Source organism: Arctopsyche grandis, chromosome 11 (assembly GCF_051622035.1).
Source record: "Arctopsyche grandis isolate Sample6627 chromosome 11, ASM5162203v2, whole genome shotgun sequence".
Classification (NCBI taxonomy): domain Eukaryota; kingdom Metazoa; phylum Arthropoda; class Insecta; order Trichoptera; family Hydropsychidae; genus Arctopsyche; species Arctopsyche grandis.
In genome coordinates this window covers 15220064-15242857 of record NC_135365.1, presented here as the reverse complement: position 1 = coordinate 15242857, position 22794 = coordinate 15220064, and the positions used below count along the sequence as shown (strand labels likewise).

The 22794-nt window shown below is 31.7% G+C and overlaps 1 protein-coding gene across 1 annotated transcript in view; it reads right to left on the bottom strand.

Moving 5' to 3' along the window:
- Nucleotides 1-19079: 19079 nt before the first annotated feature.
- Dr (muscle segmentation homeobox protein Drop) overlaps nt 19080-22794 on the bottom strand; it is a 33593-nt gene continuing 29878 nt past the window's right edge. Inside the window, exons 2-3 of the mRNA XM_077441063.1 lie at nt 21408-21592; nt 19080-19445 (exon numbers count right to left, since the gene is read on the bottom strand). Coding sequence (XP_077297189.1) covers nt 19155-19445; nt 21408-21592 — 476 coding nt within the window. The 3' untranslated portion in view covers nt 19080-19154. The remainder of the gene's footprint in view (nt 19446-21407; nt 21593-22794) is intronic.

Genomic DNA, 22794 nt, shown 5'->3' with positions numbered 1-22794 from the left:
TATAAAAACATCTGGTATGTTTAAGTGTACAATATTAGAAATAAGATTTTCAAACGTATTTAATTGTGTAATTATTTAGAAACATTTGTTGTGTTGTTGGATGATGGAGAACGGCTGTAGCAAGCGATCGTATTTACAGATTATTTATTTTCAGGGCAAAGTGAGTGCCTTGTGAGCGTATATGAAATATCAATTATCATTCAGTAAACGATCGTTAATGAATCGCGCCAGTTTTAACCCCACTCGTTCTCCCTCTTCTTACCCACTTTGATTGTGAAACGGTGGCTCGCGTGGGCACCCCCTGCAGCCTCACAGCGTGGCTTATTGACTTGAGCCTTACAACAGCATATTGGTTTTTCGCGTAAACGTTTTGAGCCCCTGAATCTTGGACGGTAGCCAATAAATGCAGGGCCGAATCTAACACTTGATGAAAAAAATGATTTCAATAAAATTAATAATAAACGTGTGCATTTATGGGTCTCAAGGTACAAATAATCAATTCACGATCAAGTGTTATATATCTTGATATAATTCAGTTGACCATTTACTAGTGCAATCTCACAGATATCAATTGAGGCCTACCAAATTTGGTATACAATCTCATGATATATGATACATACAGGTTTTCCACTTCAAATTCAATATTTTTTATTTCAAATTAAATATTTTCCATTTCAAATTCAAAATTTTTTTCTTAATTTTAAAAGCTATAGTTTTTAATAACATTTTATTATTTTCATATTTACATGTGATCATTATTATTAAAGTTAAGATACGGAAAACAGATAAAACAGGAATTAAATGATTACATAACGTTTTTAAAATATAATTATGAGCTTATTAACTCATTGTCAGTATCCATAGGTCTACAATTTTCAGATTGATTTAATTAAGCAGTACATATGTAATTGTGAATAATTAATTCCAGGTTTACGAAATCGCTTACCAGTATTGCAAATGCGAATGATATGTAGAGAAAAAATATTTTCTTCAAATAAATCTGGCACGGCAGGGAGTGCCAACCTGACTAATAAAACTATTGGTCGTAACAACGTAAAATGATCACCAGGTCTTAACATCGATGAAAGCTCTATTGCCAATGTTTAATTCTTAATTGGAAACGTTGCACCCAACATACAAAGATTTTAAATAAAAAATATTGAATTTGAAATGGAAAATATTTTGTTTGAAATGGAAAATATTGAATTTTAAATAAAAAATATTGAATTTGAAATGGAAAATATTGAATTTGAGGTGGAAAACCTGTAGTTACTTGGATGGTTGAGAAGTGGAAGCTCAGAGGCAAAAGCAATTTTGTTCCATTTTTATTCCGTCCGAGCAACGCCAGGCAATTAAGTTACTCCAATATAGAAGTATTTTACTAATTCTTGAATAATAAATAGTTAATACAATGTTATATTTTTCGAGACAAATAAATTTAGAAAAAATAAGTGCGGCTCTGAAAAGTTCTCAGCATCCCTCCAATAAATATGGTTGGCTAAACTTTTTCGCGCCTATCATAAAAACTCGATTATTGGCCAAGCCCCTTTCTCGGCTTTATTTCCCCTACGTCTCTGCACATCATATATTCCCGTGTTCTGAATTGCTTTTCCAAAACAAATGAATGCCTACAAACACAATGACAAGTATTTCCAACGAAAAATGTCCTACTCTCCCGTTATAAATCATTAATTTAATCAAAAGAAATGCATCACAAATAAAAGGGCACGTCCGATCAAACGTCGGATACAATAGAATAGAAGCACAGCATAGCTGTCATCAAATACCCACCTACCTGAAAAACACGGTCAAATCAAATCAAGCGAACGACGTGTTGATCGCGAGGGTCAACGATCCGATTGTCGAAACGTCGAAAAATAAAAGTGTCGGGTGCTACGAATCACTTCAAACAAATTTTATCTAAATCGTCGGGGCAGACTGGGATTCGAGGGAGAAGGGAGGAGGGGTTCGAGATTAGGGACAATGGATGACCATTATGTAAGAATGGAAGCTCACCCCCGGGACTCGAACTATTGTATATCAATCAACGACAATGGGTAAACAATCGACCGACGCTTTACAATAACCCCATACAGAAAGGTGAACCCACCCATCCACCCACCCTTACGTGCAGGGGTGAGGATAGTAAGCGAACGGCGATATTGAGAGGATAGATGTTTGGAATGATAAGACTTTGTTAATGATATCGCTTCGATAAGTTCAATTATTATTTATAATAGTTAGGTATACAAAATCGATTCAAAGCTATTAAGCTAATACACGAAAAAATTGACAATTTATAATACATGAAATTTCAATTAAAAAATACACGAAACAATCTGGCTAGTTACAGTATACACAAAATAACAAATTGACAAATGATTTTCAAATTTATATACGCATGTATGTTACAATCCAAGTGTAAGTACATTTTTTTGTTCTTGAACATACTAGTTTGTTCATACACGAACCAATCTGGTCAGATAATTATATCCAATTTATGTCTCGTGATAGATTTTTTTTTGATTTAGAGGGCTTTGCAATTTTAATAATAATGAAGAAGATGATACTAGCGAAAATAATGAATAAATATAGGTACTGTATAGCGTGCTTTATGCAAGATTCGGTATATGCGCCTTCCATGAAATGTCTAGACCTCCACACTGTCAAAACATTTGTGAGACAGAGCTATTTTATAAAATATCAGCATAGCACGGATTCTAGCTCAGCATTGAAAGTGTTAAATACTTGGCGTTTTAACATATCAAAGGTTTTAACAGCTCAAGAGTTTTGACAGCTGGTGAGCCTATTTGAAGATACATAGCTTGAATGTTATGGCACATAATCTAAAACCAATAGTAAGTGTATGAACAAACCAGTATGTTCATGAACAAAGCGGAATGAACATTTAGTCTGTAGCATATATGTATGTTTGTATATTGGATTTTGAAGTCATGCCTCGTGCTTCGGTATAATAAAATTAGATTTTCTGTTTAAAATAAATTCAGTATAATAAAATCAGATTCAATTTAAATTAATACTGCGTGCAAAGTGTCATGACACAGTGTGATATGACGTGATCAATTAAACTTGTCGCGTCGCATCGCTTCACTTCACGTGGCTTTTACCAAAGCTATTCGATTCTATTTTATCAATCATATAATAAATCGGACGTAGTACTATTTAAATTGCCGATAACATGGCAATTAAAGCATCTGTATTAAATTCAATCTGATAGTGAACATTCAGAACTAACTAATCGCAGTTACAATTAATTTGATAAAATTATACACACGAATGACTCACGTGTTTATCCATCAAATTTAGCACTGTGTAGGTATATTTTTAACTAAGTACATATACCTACATATATACATCTATGTACAAGGCAAAGCTCTCGTTATAATACAAACTGTCGTTATTGAACGACTAGGGGGGTGTAGGACTACGATGATAACGATATCGTTATCAAACGATCCAATCACCCCCCCGCTAAATTTTCAAAGGCTCTTTGTATTTCCTCCTCTCTAATAGCATTACTGTCGTATCAGATGCATTTTTAATCCTCGGGATTATTTCAATTAATGCACTTAACCGTTTATTTTACGTAAGCGAAGATTACACGCCGATACCTAGTGCATACACATTATACACGAGTACGTACCCCCGTCCATGCTTTGTCAATCTCTGTCGGATTTAAAAATAAATAAATAAATAATAACAAAATTGTCACGAGGTTTTGCAAGACGGAGTCTTTTATAATTTGAAATTTTTAATTATGAAATTTAGCGTACAAAATGGCTTCGTACTAACGACTTTACGACGACAAAAGAGGGTGCAAAAGTACTTTGCCGAAGCTTAATTGCCACCGGCCATTATAGTTTTAATTACATCATCACGGTACGCTCGTGCTCAAAATATAAACGGTGATTTAAAAATTGAGCATGTATAATATTATATTTTTTAATTTGTTATAGTTAGAAGTAGTCTAAAAACTTTGTTTTTATTCAACATGTTTTATTCAATACGTATGTACTTTGTTTTATTCAATACATATGTAGGCATTTGTTTTTAAAATTACATTTTAGAATTATCTAAAATGTATTGCTATCAACAAAATAAACATCAATTGGTAAAAAGCATAAATGATAATAAATAAGTCAGCCGTTAAAATATTTAAAGGGAAAATCTAGCTTTGATTTTCATATGCACATAATTTTATATAAAACATCATCAGAAATAACTTATTGTTATTTGCATTTATGTAATGTCAGGGACAGTTAAATTTTTCTTGAATGGTTAAAATGTATACAGTGTGATATATAAAATATAATAATGAATGAGGCTGTGTCGATGCGGTGCAATGGTGTGGATGTTGTTGAGCTTCTGGTTACCCGGGGTGTCTCTGCTCCCGTGTTTCCGTATCGATCGTCTGTTTTCTCCGCTTAAATGCATAATTACGTCAGGTTAATCACAAGTTTTGTGGTCGGCGGCGATAAAATGGCCTTCGAAGGTAAATTGGCCCTGCTAGAGGGGCCCCTAACGTCTTAATTGGACCCCAGCGTCGATACAAGGCAAACCTGTTTGACTTAACTGAGCTACTGGAGCTTTTAAAGCGAAAACGACCGCGCCGCAGATAAAATATAGTATATGTACATATATATTTTCTGCAAGTATGTATATATGTATTAACATAATTGGATATATGTACCTTTGTTGGATATAAAGTCACTCAGATTATATATTACACAGGCCCTTACTAGTCGTGCAATGTACGTAGTTGGAAATCATATTGAGCTTTAAAGGAAAACTTTGATTGGAAAAAAAGCAAAGTTGATTATGAGTGGTGCTATTGGTATTTAGAAAAACCAGCATTGGATACCTCATTGGGATCTAACTTGCTTACCATCAAGCTTCCATCTAAAAAAAATAATTTAAAGCTGTATATATAAATCTGAACATTTACTATTGAATGATCTATGATAATTATATTTTCCACTTGGATGTAGTTTAATTCTAAATATTAAAAAAAAAATCAGATATATATTATACATAGCTCTTTCATACTTTCTAGTACCTGTTGAAATCAATGTAAAACGACTAGAATCTATCGATGGTTTCGTTAATGCTAACCACCAAGAAGCTCCCGATTTCAAGCCCTGGCCTGACCTCGATTATAAATAATTTATTTGAAAGTATTTCTGTAGTACTGCTGGTCAGACTTTATTTATGAATCCAAGTCGATCGTTTCCTATCAAAGTTTGCCAATGTTTCTGATTTTATTGTTGAAACGGCAACCCGTAATAACATCATGGGGAAAATATAAATAAAAAAAAAATACATATTGAAATTTTACAATCGTTGTTTGCTTAATTTTCCTATTTAATTTAATGTTTATTTAATTTCCTACCTGTTTATGAGAAAGAGAATATTATTCTTTAAATTTAATTTGAATTTATTTATTTGTATTAAATGAGAAAACAGTAATTTTGATATTTTACTTAAAAAAAGATAAATTAAGAATAGAGGGGGGCTAGTAGCATCTTTGCCTCCGGGCGCAAACTATCCTAGCTACGGCAATGTAAACTATTAAAATAACTTTGTAATGGTAAATTGTTAGAATAATTTATCTAATTTGTCAATAAATAATAAATACATTTAATAATAATTTGGCTACGATAAGAAATCTATGTTTTTATTTACATATGAATGTACATATATACATATGTACATATGTGCGTAATTTGAAATTTGTTCTATTAAATAGTTTATGTTTGTTCTTGTCACCGTAATATGTACTATTATAAACGTCACAACTAATTTATAGCATATAATTAAATAATCATAACGTTACATGTGTCCAATTACATGAGCCACTTTTTATGTTTCGTATCATACATGTAATCAACGTGTGTTTGACATCAAAGCAACTTAACCCTGAGATGCATTGGCAATATTTAAATTTTATTATTTCAACATATATGTATGTACATATTTAAATTTTGAAACCGACTTATTGATTGTTTGTTAATATTTAATGGTAATTTTTTTGTCAAATTATATATTATTTATTTTTGGTCGCGCCATATGGGTTAAAAATCACCAACGATCTGTGCTACCTAGAATCAGTTCGATTTGACATTATTAAGCCGTTGTCGCCGACGGTCAGCGCTTGTCAAATGTCTCTAATTTATGTCGACTTTTCGTGTCACATAAATTATTGTTTAAACCAACTAATGAACTGGATGAAGCACGCACTCGCGGTTCCGCATTCGGTAGCGATCTATGATTGATTTACGACACACTCATACTGTATCTACTTATCTATGGCATGTGTGTACTATCCATTATATTTTGTGGTATTTATATATTATTAAATAAAATAAATAATAATATTTAAAATAATAGGAGCGAGAGTGTGGGGTAGAGCGTGTAGATATCTGCAGCACATATTATTTTAGGGCAACAAAAGCTACGAATTAATTACACAGGGTGGTGGTGTATCAGTGCGCCGTTTAGATAGCAGACAGCCATTGCCGTAGAAAGCTCCCCCATCGTTAATAAAAGCCAAAGGCTCTCCCGGTGAGCGCCGGCGGGGGTGGGAGCTTTTGGGGAAGCTCTGCCAATTGTAGCGGGGAACGGATGAAAATCTCAAACCGTGAAGCTCGAGTGCTTCCGTGAATTACTTTCATCGAATTAATTATGATTTAATTGATACTTTACTTTGAATCAGAATGCTGTTCAGACTGTTTTGTTGTATATACATATACATATGTACATACATAGTACATGCATAATTGTTGCTTATATTTATGAAAAAATTCAGTCAAAATCTTCAGTTTGAACATTTACATGATCTTCTTATTTTAATGTCGAATTCGTATTCTGAAATAGGCGACTACTATTATCAGACATTTTTAAAAGTCCATGTGAACCCTTTCATGGGCAAGCCGAGACAATTTCTCGAGTCCGAGTCCCATCCATGCCTTCTTACTTTACCCTCTATTATTGTTTGTAGAAAACTATACTTGGGGCCACTAATAACGTAGCCAAAATATTCCATTTTATGGCGCTTTACCTTATCAAGAAACTCTCTCTTTTTTATTATGAAGAAGCTAGAAGACCGTTTCATTCCTTAAATGCTCCTTCCATGAGATCTTTAACATCCTCCGGTAGCACCACATTTCAAAAGACTCTGTCTTGTTCAAGCTTGCCACTAATCATAATCACAAAAATCTATTGTTTTTACGTACAGATAAAATAAAAAAATATGTTAAAGAAATTTTATTTAAAATAATAGCTGATTTTATTTTTTTGCTAAAATTGCATACATATGTATATATCATGGAACTATGTAAGTTTATTTATTTATTTAAGTTGCAGTTGTGACATAAAATATAAATTGTGGATGATCCTCGAATGATAATATTACTTATGTATATACCAAATCATTACATACAGTGAGAACAGGCACTGCATAGATAAATAGGTCAAAAGTGGTGAATAGATTATTTCCTCCTTGCAGTCTTACATATGTATGTATGTACATAGAACATCTCTCAGCAGCAGACTCAAAATGATTTATTATTCTAATTGTAAAGAGAGGTCATTTTTCTGCATCCCCTTCGGTGTAAGTAGTGTATGAAGAAATAATTTAGGACTTATCTTATTAGGCGTAATTATTAAGTATATATTAATACTAACATGAGGCGTAATTATTAATTATATATTAATACTAACATTAGGCGTAATTATCCTCATTCAGAAATATGGCAGCTAGCTGGACATATCGAGATACGATAAAAATGAATGTTTTATTTTTAAATTGTTCTGAATTGTCATGTTCTATTTTTGATTGTTCTACTATAATGTTATGCTTAAGCCAATCACTTTTTTCCACAGAGGTTACTGTGAATAACAGTCTTGTTACTGTCCAGTATTTAATGTTCTGGAACCAGGATAGGCATTAAAAATCCACTCTGCAACGTCCTTAAAACTTTATTTCTATAATGACTGCATATGTGAAACTTCTCAAGAAATACCCGAAATACACAGCAGAATTTTCCATGTTTAATTACTTTTAATAATATTCTTTCTGTACTCATCCCTCGTAAGACTTGGATATATGTGACTCCAAGTCGATCGCTTCCTATCAAAGTTTGCCAATTTATCTGATCTCATTGTTGAAACGTCTCCTCCACCAAATTGGCAAAAGCCATCCGACCCGCTATGTCACAAATACATGAATTGATTTATGTACAATATATAAAAGTATAAATCCATATATGTCTCTATGGATTAGTACATTAATTAATTAATTGTTAATTTCGTGTTTTTCAGCCTCTGGAAATACAACGATTTATGTAATAAAAAAATGCTGCAATGTTTGTAATTATGTAATTGTCTAGGAAGGAGCATTGGGGTTTACCTGTTAGGCGTTTCTGGTATGGGTCTACGTGACGAGACAGAATGTTAAATGACAGAACACGCAAATATCGGAAGGCAAAGATCGAAAATCGAAAAATCAAAAAAAAAATGGTGCATGGTAAACGGTACATACTCACTTCATTTGCGCGAGGAGGATACAACAAGAACAAGAGGAACATGCTTTTCCTCCCGTATTCTGCGCGCGCACTTTAATACCGGAGGAAAAGCCTGTTCCTCTTGTTCCTGTTGTATCCTGCTCGCGCAAATTAAGTGAGCATGTACCGTTTACCATGCACCATTCTTTTTTATCTTTCGACTTAAGATCTTTCGATTTTTGATCTTTGCCTTCCGATATTTGCGTTTTCTGTCATTTAACATTCTGTCTCGTCACGGAGACTGTCCTGGTATATATGTATGTACATATCTATGTAAAAATAAAATAACACCAAAGCTCGATTATTCTTGAATCTTCTATTATTATCACGTCTAACACTTTTAACGTTCGCAATTCGCTTCCGTATAAAAGAACCAATCAAACATAATATTTTAAGAACTAAACACGTGCTCCTATGCTAAGGTACATATGTACGTAACACAAAGCACTCCTGAACTTTACAAATTAATCATCGCGCTATTGCAATTCCCGTTTTAATATCATCATCAGAACAAAAAAAAATTGTACAAGATTTACAGAATGTATAACTGCGTAGGAAATTGCATCGAAAATTATAATTAGACTTTATTAGCATTTGGGACGGTTGTACGTACGTGCGGTATCATCCCACAGTTTGAGATGGCGTGTCGTAGAGGTTGCTACGGCGTAGATAATCAGCCGACGCGGGCTTAATTGCCGCTACAATTACTGCGTTATTAAATCGTTAATAGCTACGAAACAGCCAGCCTTTATGTTCGGGCCTTATCGCTCGCACTACTTACGTATATAAACGTTTACCCCCAATCTGCAACCAACCACATTTATTATATTAAATTTCAGCGTGTTGACTTTAATAACGCTCACACACACACACGCGCATAAACATACAAGTTGCTATTATCCGACATTTTATTGAATCGTGTCGAATATGTAAGAATACAATTATTTTTAAGTTGTGATTTGTTCCAATACTCGCACAATGTATGTATAGGTATGTATATAAAGGATTGTGTAATGATTATTTGCAGCTGAAGTATATTAGCAAATTATATAATTTAATTGTCAAATACAAAACCACTGGATCCGTGTGTAATTTGTGAGCGGCACTAGTTCAAATGTAATGCGACAAAGGAACAGTTAATTGCCATTTATGATCCGGGATTGTAGAATTAAACGGAATCACAAATGCATTTAGTAGTTTCATGTATTGTAGATAAATAAAAAAAACGTGTAAAATAGACGATTCATCAATTTAACACTGAATGCGTGAAAATGCGATGAAAAATCCAAATTAATTCCTGGCTGAGATCATTTATCATCGGCCTAATAGCGAAGCATATATGTATGTAGCGTATAATAATAATATTCTCACAATAAAATGATTATATTATACATACAATAGGGGGAAAATTTTGTATGGCTATTTAATTAGAATTCCTATATAATAATATGGAGAGAGCCTTTTTCAAGTGTGTAAAGCTAAATTACAATTCTTTGAAAAGTTAATTTCCTCCAGAAACTGTTTGCATAAGCCCATTGGGTATGCTTAATTTTATTTAATTACAAATTTCTGACGCCGCTGCGTGAGGTTTTCCGGGAAAAGTCGACCTTAATGCCCCGTGCGGAGCGTCGAGTTTTCCGTGTTAGAGTGTTGCTACATAGCACGCTTCTCACGTGAGTCGACGTTAATTACCAAAATTATATAATGGCTAATGACAAAAAGCTAATTTAGACGAGCCTTTTGTTCCCCTTGATAAATGGACCCCTACCAGGGAGCGGATTCTATAACGCTGTCCTTTTCCAACTCGTTATGAATTGGCTGTAATGGAAAGAAACGACAATATTTTCCCGGATTTCGTTTACACTGTGTTGCCTTTTCGCTCTGACGCGTTCTTGAGTACGTTTTTTCCGCTCGAACGAAAAGGACGCACATATCCAATAAAATGTAAAAGTTTTACCTATATTTGCATAACGCCATCCATTCTCAGCGCTTCTCAAAATTTCCACCTTTACGCTATTGTTTTCTTATTTTCAAAATATGTGTACAATATAAAATAAGTTGTATATTGTTCAATGTAAAATATACATATGTATATGTATGTGTATATTTGTCGCCAATTTTTGTTTGAAGAAAATTTTTAATCAAAAATTTTTTTAATACGAAACAAGCAATACGTATGAAAAATGTGAAGTGAAATTCGATATGTGTAAATATAAGTTGCTTGCTATAATAAAAATGCTAATATGGAACCATCTCTTCAGATGATTAGTTTGGATTTAGTTTCTTACGAATCTTTCAATAGCTTTGTGGTATATACATATTTCCAAAAATCAATAGGGAAATTAAATTCATTGTATCCATATAGAAATTGCTAGCTATTATCTGCATTTAATATCCTACAAATAAAAATGTATATATTATGTGTTGTGTAATTTTCGTTAATATTTTAAATCTCGATCTTCTAGTCTACATATGTACATATGTATATGTAAATTATGTTCACAATAAGTACAACTTAAGTCAATTGACTATTCTAATAGCTACTGATTCAGTGATCCTTGTCTATGTTACATGTTGTTCTTAGTATGTATAGTATTATCTTATTTTAATGTGTGTGTACATATATGCTACAGTTGAAGTGCATCTTCCAGTTGTAATATACATATTTTGACTAGTTGGAATTTATTCCATAGACATATATTTAATAGATAGACAGTTGCTGACTGATATCAAGGTCCGAAAGGTATCATATAGGGGGCATTTACTTAGAGGTAATAAGTACGGTCTACGCACCTAATCATAAAAGGAAAAATAGAGGGTCGAAGAGGTGTGGGTAGAAGACAGATCTCCTGGCTCCGGAACATAGGAGACTGGACAGGGATTAGAACAGTCACTATTTAGATATATAGGCACTATTTAGAGCTGCTCAGGACAGGGACACATATGTATGTACTAGTCAACGTCAAAGGGTGGTAGTCAACGTCGGGGGGACCTGACATGACACCAAAAGAAGAAGGAATATATTCCGTTGATTGTTGATTCATATGATGAATTATAGCCCAACTGGTCAAAATATATTACAACTGAAAATACTGTTCAACTATAAGTTGGTACCAGGTTAGAAGGAGAGGTTAGATTTTCGTGGAAACGTCACTCTACTAGTAAATTGAGTTGGAAGGTTACATTTGTTTAGAACACATTCTTACACAATACTCATTATTATACTTCGTAATACCTAAGCAAGTATTGACGCATTATTGAATTCTAAAGCATTCGTAAAATCATCAGAACTGTCAAAGATATTATATAATATTACAACTGGCGCACATTGTTGAAAGTGTATTTGCGCTTGTAGAGATATAATTTACTAGTTGAATTTTATTCGGATATTAATGACATAAAACCCCAGTTGGAAGATATTACAACTGAAAATACAATTCGACTGTAACATACATATACATATGTATGTACATCATAATAAGAAAAAATGCTTAAAAATGACAAAGTGATTTGTTTGATTTGTTGATTTGTCAAAGTGATTGTGACAAAAAAAAAAACGCTTGTAAACTAAAACATATTTTAAACTAAACTTCTTTTTGAAACCCACAGTTATTCAGCTTCACACAAAAAAAAGCAATTCTCTGTTATGAATTGGCTTATTTTGTTTCTCAAATAAATAAATTGAATCCTTTGGCTATTCAAACATACCACTTTTGCATTGAATAGTATTTATATACCTGGATATCCACTTGAACTTTTAAAAAATTAACAATGTGTGACAATTCAATTCAAAGAATTCAAATTTTTTACTAGAGTTTAATGCGATTTCACAGGGAAAAATCTCCACGTATCTTTTCGCCAAACATTTTGCCAAAATAAAGGATTTGTTCGGGCATGTGATGGAATTAAGCCGTGTCAAATGCAAGCGTACCTTTCATACAAAAACACTATTATTATGTTCGCCCACAAACGTCTACAATAGTTCGGATAATTGAGCGTAAAGTGATAGAGGTATTTGTAAGCTGAGCTTTGTGTCATCGAGATTTCATTGTATGGGTAATAATATGCCGGCATCCTCGCATCAGATGTAATGAATTACGTAGACGCTAAAAATGTGTAATATAAATACATATAAAATTAAAATTGACATTAACATGTTTTGTACGTTTATTTAATATTTAAATCACAAGTTTTGAATCACACGTTAGTAAAAAAAAATTAAACCATTCAATACATTTTGCAGATGTTTTTCTTCGCAAAAGAAAAACGACAATGATCCATCAAAAATCACAATGCGACCTTTTGCGAAAATACGAAACTAATCTATTGTGAATTGACCTACGTCATAATTTGAAATTGATTGACTCCCTTTGTTATTTTTTCTTTTGTGCAAAAACTTTGTGTCCTTTTGACAAAGGATGTCGCGCGTGTGGTACAACTCTATCTCGTGCGAATTTCGTCCCTTTCATTAAATACCACATTATATAAGATATTTGAATACGCATAAGTGATAATGATAATTCACAGTATCTATTTAATGGATTACACTTTTGCTTAATAGGCTAAATTGAATAGCCGAAGAGTGATGAAGGGATAGTTAAATGATAATTAGGGTGAACAGGTGTGATTAAACGAGTCTTATGTAAATTTTACATTTTTATAGGGGTCGCATCGTTAGTCGTAAACAGTCTCGTTATAAACTTGTGAGCGATAAAGTGTTCATATTTATAGATAAGTAACGACAATAATTGTTTATTATAAATATAATTAAATTATATAGAGGAAAAAAACAGTATTTATATGAAATTGTATACAAATGCATTCTATCCATTGAAATATACTATACGTATAATTTATGTTTATTTATCCAATTAGCAGTATGGCAACTTAAACGTTAATTAATTTATTGCATTTATTAATTCTTTTGCTCGATTTCATGCTACAAATATGGCGACGTAGGTGGTTTTTCATTAAAAAAATTATGTGAACGTCTAGCGGGTATCATTTTTCCCGTAGTAAGTCTGTTTCTACACATAATTCCATGATTGTAGTCATAATTTCACATCATATTATATAAACTAAGTATTTTCTCTTTAGATCAATCCGTTTTTCTTCATAGAATAAATAAACAAATATTATTATTGCATCAATTAAACAATACATTGTTTTCAAACGCTCGCTCCAAATCACACACATATTTAGATATCAAATATGAATTAATGAATAATCTTTCAATCAAAATGTATGTAAACAAACGTTAATGACTTTATGTATTGAAATTCAATTACAATAGTTTCTAAATATTTCTCACGATTAATTAAATGGACAATAAGCTAAGCGATCTCTTTCACCGCACACAGAATACATAAATACAAAAGGTGTTTTAATTGCATTCTTTGCACTTAATAAAGCATTATTTTTTGCATCAATAATACATATGTTAAAAAAATTAATTCGTAATAATCTTAAGTATACTTACTTTGCACCTCTATTTTCTTTTCCGACATACATATTTACATACAATGTTGCTATAATTAAAGTTTTGATTATAACAATTTAAGACAATAACGCACAGACAATTACGCGCAAGACTAAAGCGCGCAGACAATAATGCACAGAACAAATTTACAAACTAAAAAATAATGAAACTAGGGCTGTCGGTTTTGGTTATTTAAACATTCAAAATTCAAAAACGGGTTTTTAAATTTCTTAAGTTGTTTTTGAACACTAAAATTAATATGCAAACATTGTTTAATAATTATTATATATTAACAACGTTATAATTAGGTTGTTCGGAAAGAAACTCATTATTTTTTTAATCGAAGTTCAAATTGATAGTTTCAGTTTCATTATGAATATTATTATGTTTTAAAAATAAAATATAAATGAATAAATTTCCTCATTTATTTTTGTGTTGCACGTTATTGTCAACACGTAGTTGTCTCGCTCACCATTCTTAGTTTACTACAGTTTAAATATCTAAGTATGTATATATGTACATATATATGTAAAGGGGTGGATCACGTAGCTAGGAAAACTGACGATAAAATGCGTCGATTTAGGCCTTAGATTTATGAATGGATGAAATCAGAAATAAAAACGTATACGAGAAAGTATAAGAGCTTGTAATGCAAAATTTATATGAAATGAGACTGAAAAAAGTAACTTTTACCGCTGATCAAGCTTTTCACCTGTAAGTTGCAAAGGACCGGTAGAAAGCCACGTTTAGATAGCTAGCTGTCATCGATTCAATCTGATTTCGATGTAATTTTTAATGAGTTCGTTAGTGATTAAACTTCTCTAGCTTCATGTCAGAGACATTAGTTTACTTCATTGTTAGGTCCCGTATTTTGGTAAAATATCAAAGCGATCTAAAGAGTCGAATTGAATCAAAATCGGATCACAAATTTTTGCTGGGCAGGAATTTCATAGAACAACAGAACGAAGATAATAAAGAACTTGTAAAAAGTGTGGGATGATTTGGATGAGATATGCCTAGAACAGAGACGAATGGAAGCCTTCATACAGCAATGGATAACTATAAATGTTAATTATGATATGTATGTACATATGTACGTACTTTTGCATACAATGTTTTATTAGAGAATTAAACCACACAAACATTACTCGCTCACATCGAAAGCGGACAAATTAACCGTCTAAGCATTTATTATTAATTGTTTAATTGACCATTTATTGCTTATATAATTGGCACTGAAATAACGCACACATCACACGCTCTGCCTATCTGTCGTTCGCATTGAGATAAACCGTTAATTGTATTGTGTATTTATTAAAGTGGCGATTGCGCTAATTTATTGCTCAACTAAATTCGTAATTGATTGCTTTGTTTATTCGATATAATTATTTTATTTTACAATAATTATGAAATCATAAAAAAACACACACACTAAACGAGATAGATAGCAGCGCGTTCGCAAGTACTATGTAGTTTAACCATTTTGACACATTGTCGATAACGAGCGATGAACTCTCCTCCGCTCAATATGTTTTCGCCCCAAATAAAAACACCTAATCATCACAAACACCATTTATTTTTATTATATATATACAGTATTGAAAGAAAAATTTTGTCAACAAACCATCTTGTCGCCAAATGCCATGAAAGTTCACACATATAAGCTTGCCATATTTTCATTCCAATTTTAAAATTATATTATTTAAAATGTGGGGATTTATATAATTTTTTTATTAATGGAGTAAATTTAAATGTTCAATTACTTATTCCTATTTTCGGTTAGTTAAATATCAAAACAGCCAGTTAGTATTATAAATTATCTGTATCCATTGGTCAGTCTGTTTGAGTACAGTTGATATATTAAACTAGTGTTGTGCGGAAAAAGAATTGATACATGCACTAAAATAAAGTTATACGTATAATTATAATAGCATTGTCGGAATCGGAATTAAAATAGGAATTATAAAATAAAATTATGGTCTGTAATTTATTTATATAATTAGTAAACTTTATAAAATGGTTAGTATTTAAATTGAATTGTCAGTAATTCAAAGTAGGAGACCCACATGAACAGTTGATAATGTGTTTTTAAAATATTAGGAAAACAAGAAAACATAATAAAAATCACTATATAATTTGAACATTTCTATATAAAAAAAATACATGAAATATTCTTAGAAATAAAAAGAAAGGAAAAGTGTTTGAACCATACCTACATAGATGCAGAGATGCAGGATCAGAAAATTCCGCATATCTGTGGTGTCTAATAAGGTAAAATGTTGTCTTTTACTGACCGTTTATTGTTTTTTATTAACCTTTTATTGTTTTTTATTGACCTTTTATGGTTTTTTAATTACCTTTTGTTGTTTTCAATGTTTTTTTACTAACCACTTCTATGAATACTGACCGTTTTTGTATAGAGCAACTGACCAAACAAATGATATTATGTATGATACATATTATATACGTATGTCTGTACATATGTATATACATATGTAAGATAAATCAATGAGAAAAGTTTGCGTCGATTCTAATGCAGAAAAAATGTATGCTTTTAAAAATGTACATATGTATCTATGGTTTGCAATAATTGTTTTCATGAAATTATTGCCTGTGTATGTGCAGTAGTTATTTCTCCATTTAGAAACTAATCACTGACAGTAAATAGGTAATAAAAATAAACGAGATTTTCTATCAAGATAATTATTGCAAGCCGTACCATAAATTTCAGTATTTGTTTGTGTAGTACAGAAAAGCTTACATTTCAGTAATTATTTCGATCCAAGTGCGGACTGCACCTGGAATTTTCCAGTGGGTTGTAATTTTAAAAGGTCGATATTTCCATTTTAATTATATTTTTCCCCATAGCATACAATTACTATATCCTTGACAAAGGGATGCCGATTTTATTCAGCAAATTTTCTTTGTTCGTGACCGTAATAGCCAAAAAAAAAATCAAAAATAATATGAAAAACAGAACTTATTAACACGTCAGTACTGTGCTATATTCAGTCGCTTATTTGAATGTGTTTCCTACGTCTCCCGAAGAGGAAATTTGCTCCGTTAATTTTAATGACAATCATAAACTAAGAATACGTCTTCTTAATACACATTATCTCAACACATTGTATTGCGTTTTCAAATTCAGACATTCAGTTTCTTATCTTATTACTTGATGAAAAATTTTAATTAACGTTTCGACCAGATCAATTCATATTAGTTTTGACGTCAAGTGATTTTTTTGACCGCGTTATCGCTTGTTGAATGAGTCAATTATACATTTTGTATTCATAAGCACTGAATGGACTAAATATACAGACTCATTTCTGGTACTGTGACATATGACACACATTATCCGATAAATGTAATATATTGTAATACATATACACACATAATCAATTCATAAAACTCATTTGTCAATTGACCTCTGCCACTAAACACTTCGTTGGTTACGACCCCGTTCTTAACACATTTCTTCCGGAATATTAAAAAAAAAAACAATGACTCTAGATGCCATTGTGAATATTTTTAACAAATGTAATTCGATGCTATCATTTAACACAATATAGAAAATATGATGTAAGATTGAAAGCTTATTTCATTGTTTGAAACAAATTTGACCCGTAATTAACCCACAATTAGTTTATTAAAATTTCATTAATGATACGCGGTATTAGATGATAATAATTACCTCAAACTACATATGTATATGATTTTTTAATCATTATTATTATTAATACTTTTTATCAAAATATACTTACATTAAATGTAGCAAATCTTTTCTCTTAGTTACTAATGCACGATATATGTAATTTCAAGGAAATATTATTTTCTATATGTTTTTTAAGAAATATAAGTAATTGCATTCATTGACATAGTAATTTTAATTTGTCAGAGGTCGAGTTCAATTCGATAGTGTGAAATTTTTTGACGTATTTCGTTTTTTCTTCAATTTAGAGTTGCACCGAATGTGATACATTTTAACGATAAGAAATCACTAAAATGAAATATAATACATGAATGTACATATATATGTAATCGTCAAGTGGAATGTAATAAAAACACAAAATTAATTTTTCTAGCACGATTCACCTCCGAAATGTGCACATATTTATTTATTTATTTATTTATTGATAATTATCATTGTACCATTTTAATATGTCACTAGTAATATTTACAACAAAATTTAATTATACAATTAATTTATAATTATGCTTTATCACATTTAATATCGAATTAAGACAAAGACTCATACACACATATTACAATAACAAATATGCTAGGTACATATTTAAAGAAAAATCTGTTATATAAATAAAAATATAATATCATTTCATATGAAAGAAAACCATAATAAGAATTCTGCATTGTTTGAAAATGTTGCAAAATTATACAGAACTTACTTTTATATTACATAAAATATTTACATAAAATCAAAACTGATTAAAATATTGTATATACAATGGTTATTTACAGAAATTTTCACATATTTGGCAATTTTCAAAATTAAATTTGTTTCAAATGATATTTTTAATATCAACATTACTTTTTAAGGCAGTTGTTACCAACATGTATCCGTTTACTATATAATACAAAATATATTTATATATATATAGATTGCTTTAGTTGCAAGGAAATTCTACCAAAATGTTTGTGATACAAAAAAATCTATAGTCAACAAAAAAAGCATATACATTATAATATTATGAAAAATATCATCTGAACAACTTTTTCTGTTACGCTTAAGATTTTATTGAATACTTTGATATGTGTTGAATTTAATAATATTATTATATTTACATCGTACCTATAGTTATGTTAAAATGAAAATTTAAAAAAATTTACGTCTTTGGTTTATATATACAATATAAAGGCAAGTAAATCGAAAGCTGAAATATTCCTCATCAAATTTTAAATATGTATATATAAAATATTTACAATTACATCGAGTTGAAGCACTGACGTGCAAAATTATCGCGTTGTTTTATATACATACAATATAAATAAATAAATTTACGATTTCTCCCACTATTTACACTGACACGCTAGTGTTCGATTTTTGTCTGTCATTTTAGAGATTGTGAGATCTTCGACTAAGGGGTGTGTTGAACTCCAGGCGTGGAGTTTACGTTCTGCGTCGGGCTTGGAGGCCCTTGATGGGCTCCCAATAGGGCCAAATGGGGTGGTAGCAACCCTGGTGGGCCTATGGGGCGTCCCCCCAGCAACGCCCCCATAGGATGGGCTGGATGGAAGTACTGTTGCAGCGCATGCGGATAAAGGGCGTGGTGAGGGTGACGTGAAAATGATGCCATCTTCAATTTCTCGATTTCAGCCTCCTGTAAGCGTTTTGCTTTCGCCCTTCTGTTTTGGAACCAGATTTTCACCTGCGAACAATGCAAAAACAATTCGTTACGTTAATATGAAATTTTCCATTCACAAATTTGAGTCGAATTAGTTGGGTGCTGCCGAACGACGGGTACGGAAAATGAATGAAAATGTTTAGCATAAATCAGTTGTATTTTTGAAACGGTTCGCTCGCTTCGTTAACACTTCTGAAAATATCTAGAAATCGTATCTATCCATCTGGGACGCTAAACGATTCTAGTAAATCCAATTTAGTCTTGAGCTAATGCGTCCAAATAGGGAATGAAATGTTGCTAATGTATACTAAACAATAAACAAATTTTTATTGTTATTGAAGGTTCACGTTTGTGAGGTAAAACTTTTCACAGTTCATTTCAATATCATTCTTTTCATTTCATCTACATACATACTTTCAATAATATTAGAAAATTAGATTATTATTTCGCTTTGATTGTTTAAAACAAGACGTTATGAAAAAGGATATTAAAAAATGTATTTTAATTATTAAGTACCTACACAAATTCAATTCCCACAAACAATTAAAGTGTCATTATTATAATTAAATTTCCCTTGTGAGGATTATTTAATATCTTACTAAATATTTTGTTGTCAAATAAATATTGGCTATTTAATTTTTTTAAAGTAATAGATACATTTTGTATTTTTAAATGAAAATTTATTTACAAAATTGCGTTGTCACTATAAAATACATTTTTTATTGTATTATATATATGTAAGTATGTACATATATAAGTTAGTAAAGTAAAAAGCACTATGATCTGAAGATTCAAGTTTCGCTTCTTTATATTTTTATATTATGTACAATGTACAATTGAAAAATATATTCAATTATTTCAAAAATTTTAGTGCTTAAGCTGATTAATACAAGTCAATTTCTTAAATACAATTTTTGTTCCATTCAGAAAGCAACAATGAACTTTAATTTTATATCATTACTAGCTGAACCCGGCATGCGTTGCAATGCCACAATAACGCATTCAATTCCCGTTCCCGTTCTCGTTTCCGTTCCCGCTCTTGTTCCCGTTCCCATTCCCATTTGCCGGTAAAACGCAGGCAGCGAACACGTTGGTCCCGACGCGAAAACATTTGAAATTCTAGCGTTGCAATGATACTCATTCCCCTTTTTCCCGTTTCCGTTCCCGTTTTTGGGCGATTTTTTTTCACAGTGATCTTCCCGGAAATGCATACAACAAATCCTAAAAGTTCTATCGTAATCGGTTCAGTGGTTTTGGAGCCTATCCGAGACACACACACAGACATTCATTTTTATATACATACATATATACATAGATATAGATTATTTTCATTCAATCATTCGCCATCCCTGCAGTATGAAGGCTTCCAATACGCTTCCAATCGTCTCTGTTTAGACATCTCTCATCCATTTCTTCCCACACATTTTTGTAATTTCATCCACTCATATCCCCTGCGGCCTCCGTTACACCCTTTTACATACTCTCAAATACCATTTAAGCACTTCTTTCGTCAATCTATCATTCGTTATTCTAGCATCATCACCCGCACGTTGCCATTTCATTATCCTTACTCTCTCCATTATATCATCCACCCTTGTCTTATATACACAACCACGTATACCGTTTCTTATCTCTCCTCATTATGCCGAGAATACAGCGTTCCACAATGCTTTAACTTTATGCAGCATTCTGGCATTTGATGTCTAAGTTTCGCATACGTCATCACTGGCAAGACACATTGGTCAAAGAACTCTTTCTTCAGACAAAGTGTATAAAACCATATTCATTCGCCAAAGTGCCAAACGTTTTTGTTTTCTTTACACTATATTAACAAACGTATCAATGATTTGACCTAGATATATAATAAACTATTTCTAACTACTTTTACTGTCTTATTGTAAAATGTAATACTAATTATTTTATACGACGTAACAATATGTTTCAATTGAAACAGTTCGATGATGAATATTTTCTATTATCAATTACCTGAGTTTCTGTGAGTCTCAACGAACTGGAAAATTCAGCTCTTTCGGCAATGCTCAGGTACTGCTTATCTCTGAACTTCTTCTCGAGCGCGAGAAGCTGCTGCGTTGTGAACGGCGTTCTCGGCTTTCTGTTCGGCTTGTGTTTCCTCAAATTGCACTTCAGCTTGGGTGGTTCACCGTTGCCGTCTGTAACAACCAAACGACACACACTTTAAAATCAATTTTACAGCATCTCAACTGGAAGGGTTGAAAACGATCACGCACACAAAAGATTAACCGGTCGGACGCGATGCAAACGGCCGAAGATTAAATTTAACCCGAACGGCAATATACACACACAAGGCGGGGTCGTTAAATAATTTGAGCTTTAAAACTCGACCGTTTTACGAGGGGTGCTTAGTAATTAAATTTCTTATCATTATTCACGCGCTTATACCATATATTACAATATACTATGTCCATACGAATATACCTATGTACATATGTATAATACAATGTATTTAATATTATAAAATGTATTACGTTAAGAATATACGTGTTGCTCAGACACGTACTTATTGTTAATGGCGAATGTAAAACATCGTCAAAGTGACGATTGTAAAAGGATTCCCGAGTGAAATGTTTGGTAAACTCGCCTAATTGAACATGTGTTGAACATAAATACGTTCATCTCTCGTCATATATTTTAAATCTGTCTTTAACGAGGAGACGCTCCTTCTTCTTGGTGTTCTCTCGTTGAAGACGTTCTTTGGTCCCGCGCTTAAATAATATATTATTTATAAAATGTGAGCGCGTATTTCATACGCGAGCGTAATATATCTATTTTACGTCAAGTTATAATATAAATATGTTATTTAACGTGTGTATAGAAAGTGGTCCGATGTATGGTCGTCGTATATCAAATCAAACGACCAATTAATAAAATGCCTATTTGCATAATAGACGAATAATATTAATTCCGTCGGTTAATTAATTTGCATATGTTCGCGAACAAATTTTCAAAACAATAATTAATAATTAAAACGCGACGTTTTCGCACCGCCAAAGAATTTATCCTTATATTATTATATAATATGTATATATGTATATAAAGCCATCGACAACCTTTCCTGGTATATCAAATATTTATTTATGTATATTAAACTAGGTAGCTATTGGAAACTTATATTAAGCACGAATATTAATCAATATTGAATTTTTATTATTATTTATAATCATCTTAATAATAATAATAATATCAATATGAACATAAAGCTTTTAAATATTATTTTATTTAAAAAAAATGTAAAAATTGCACGGTTCTATCATACGATATGCCTTCTCTGTGAGTTTGAACAATCAATGTTGAATTGTTCTCCATCTAATAGGGGCAGGGGGGGGGGGGTTGA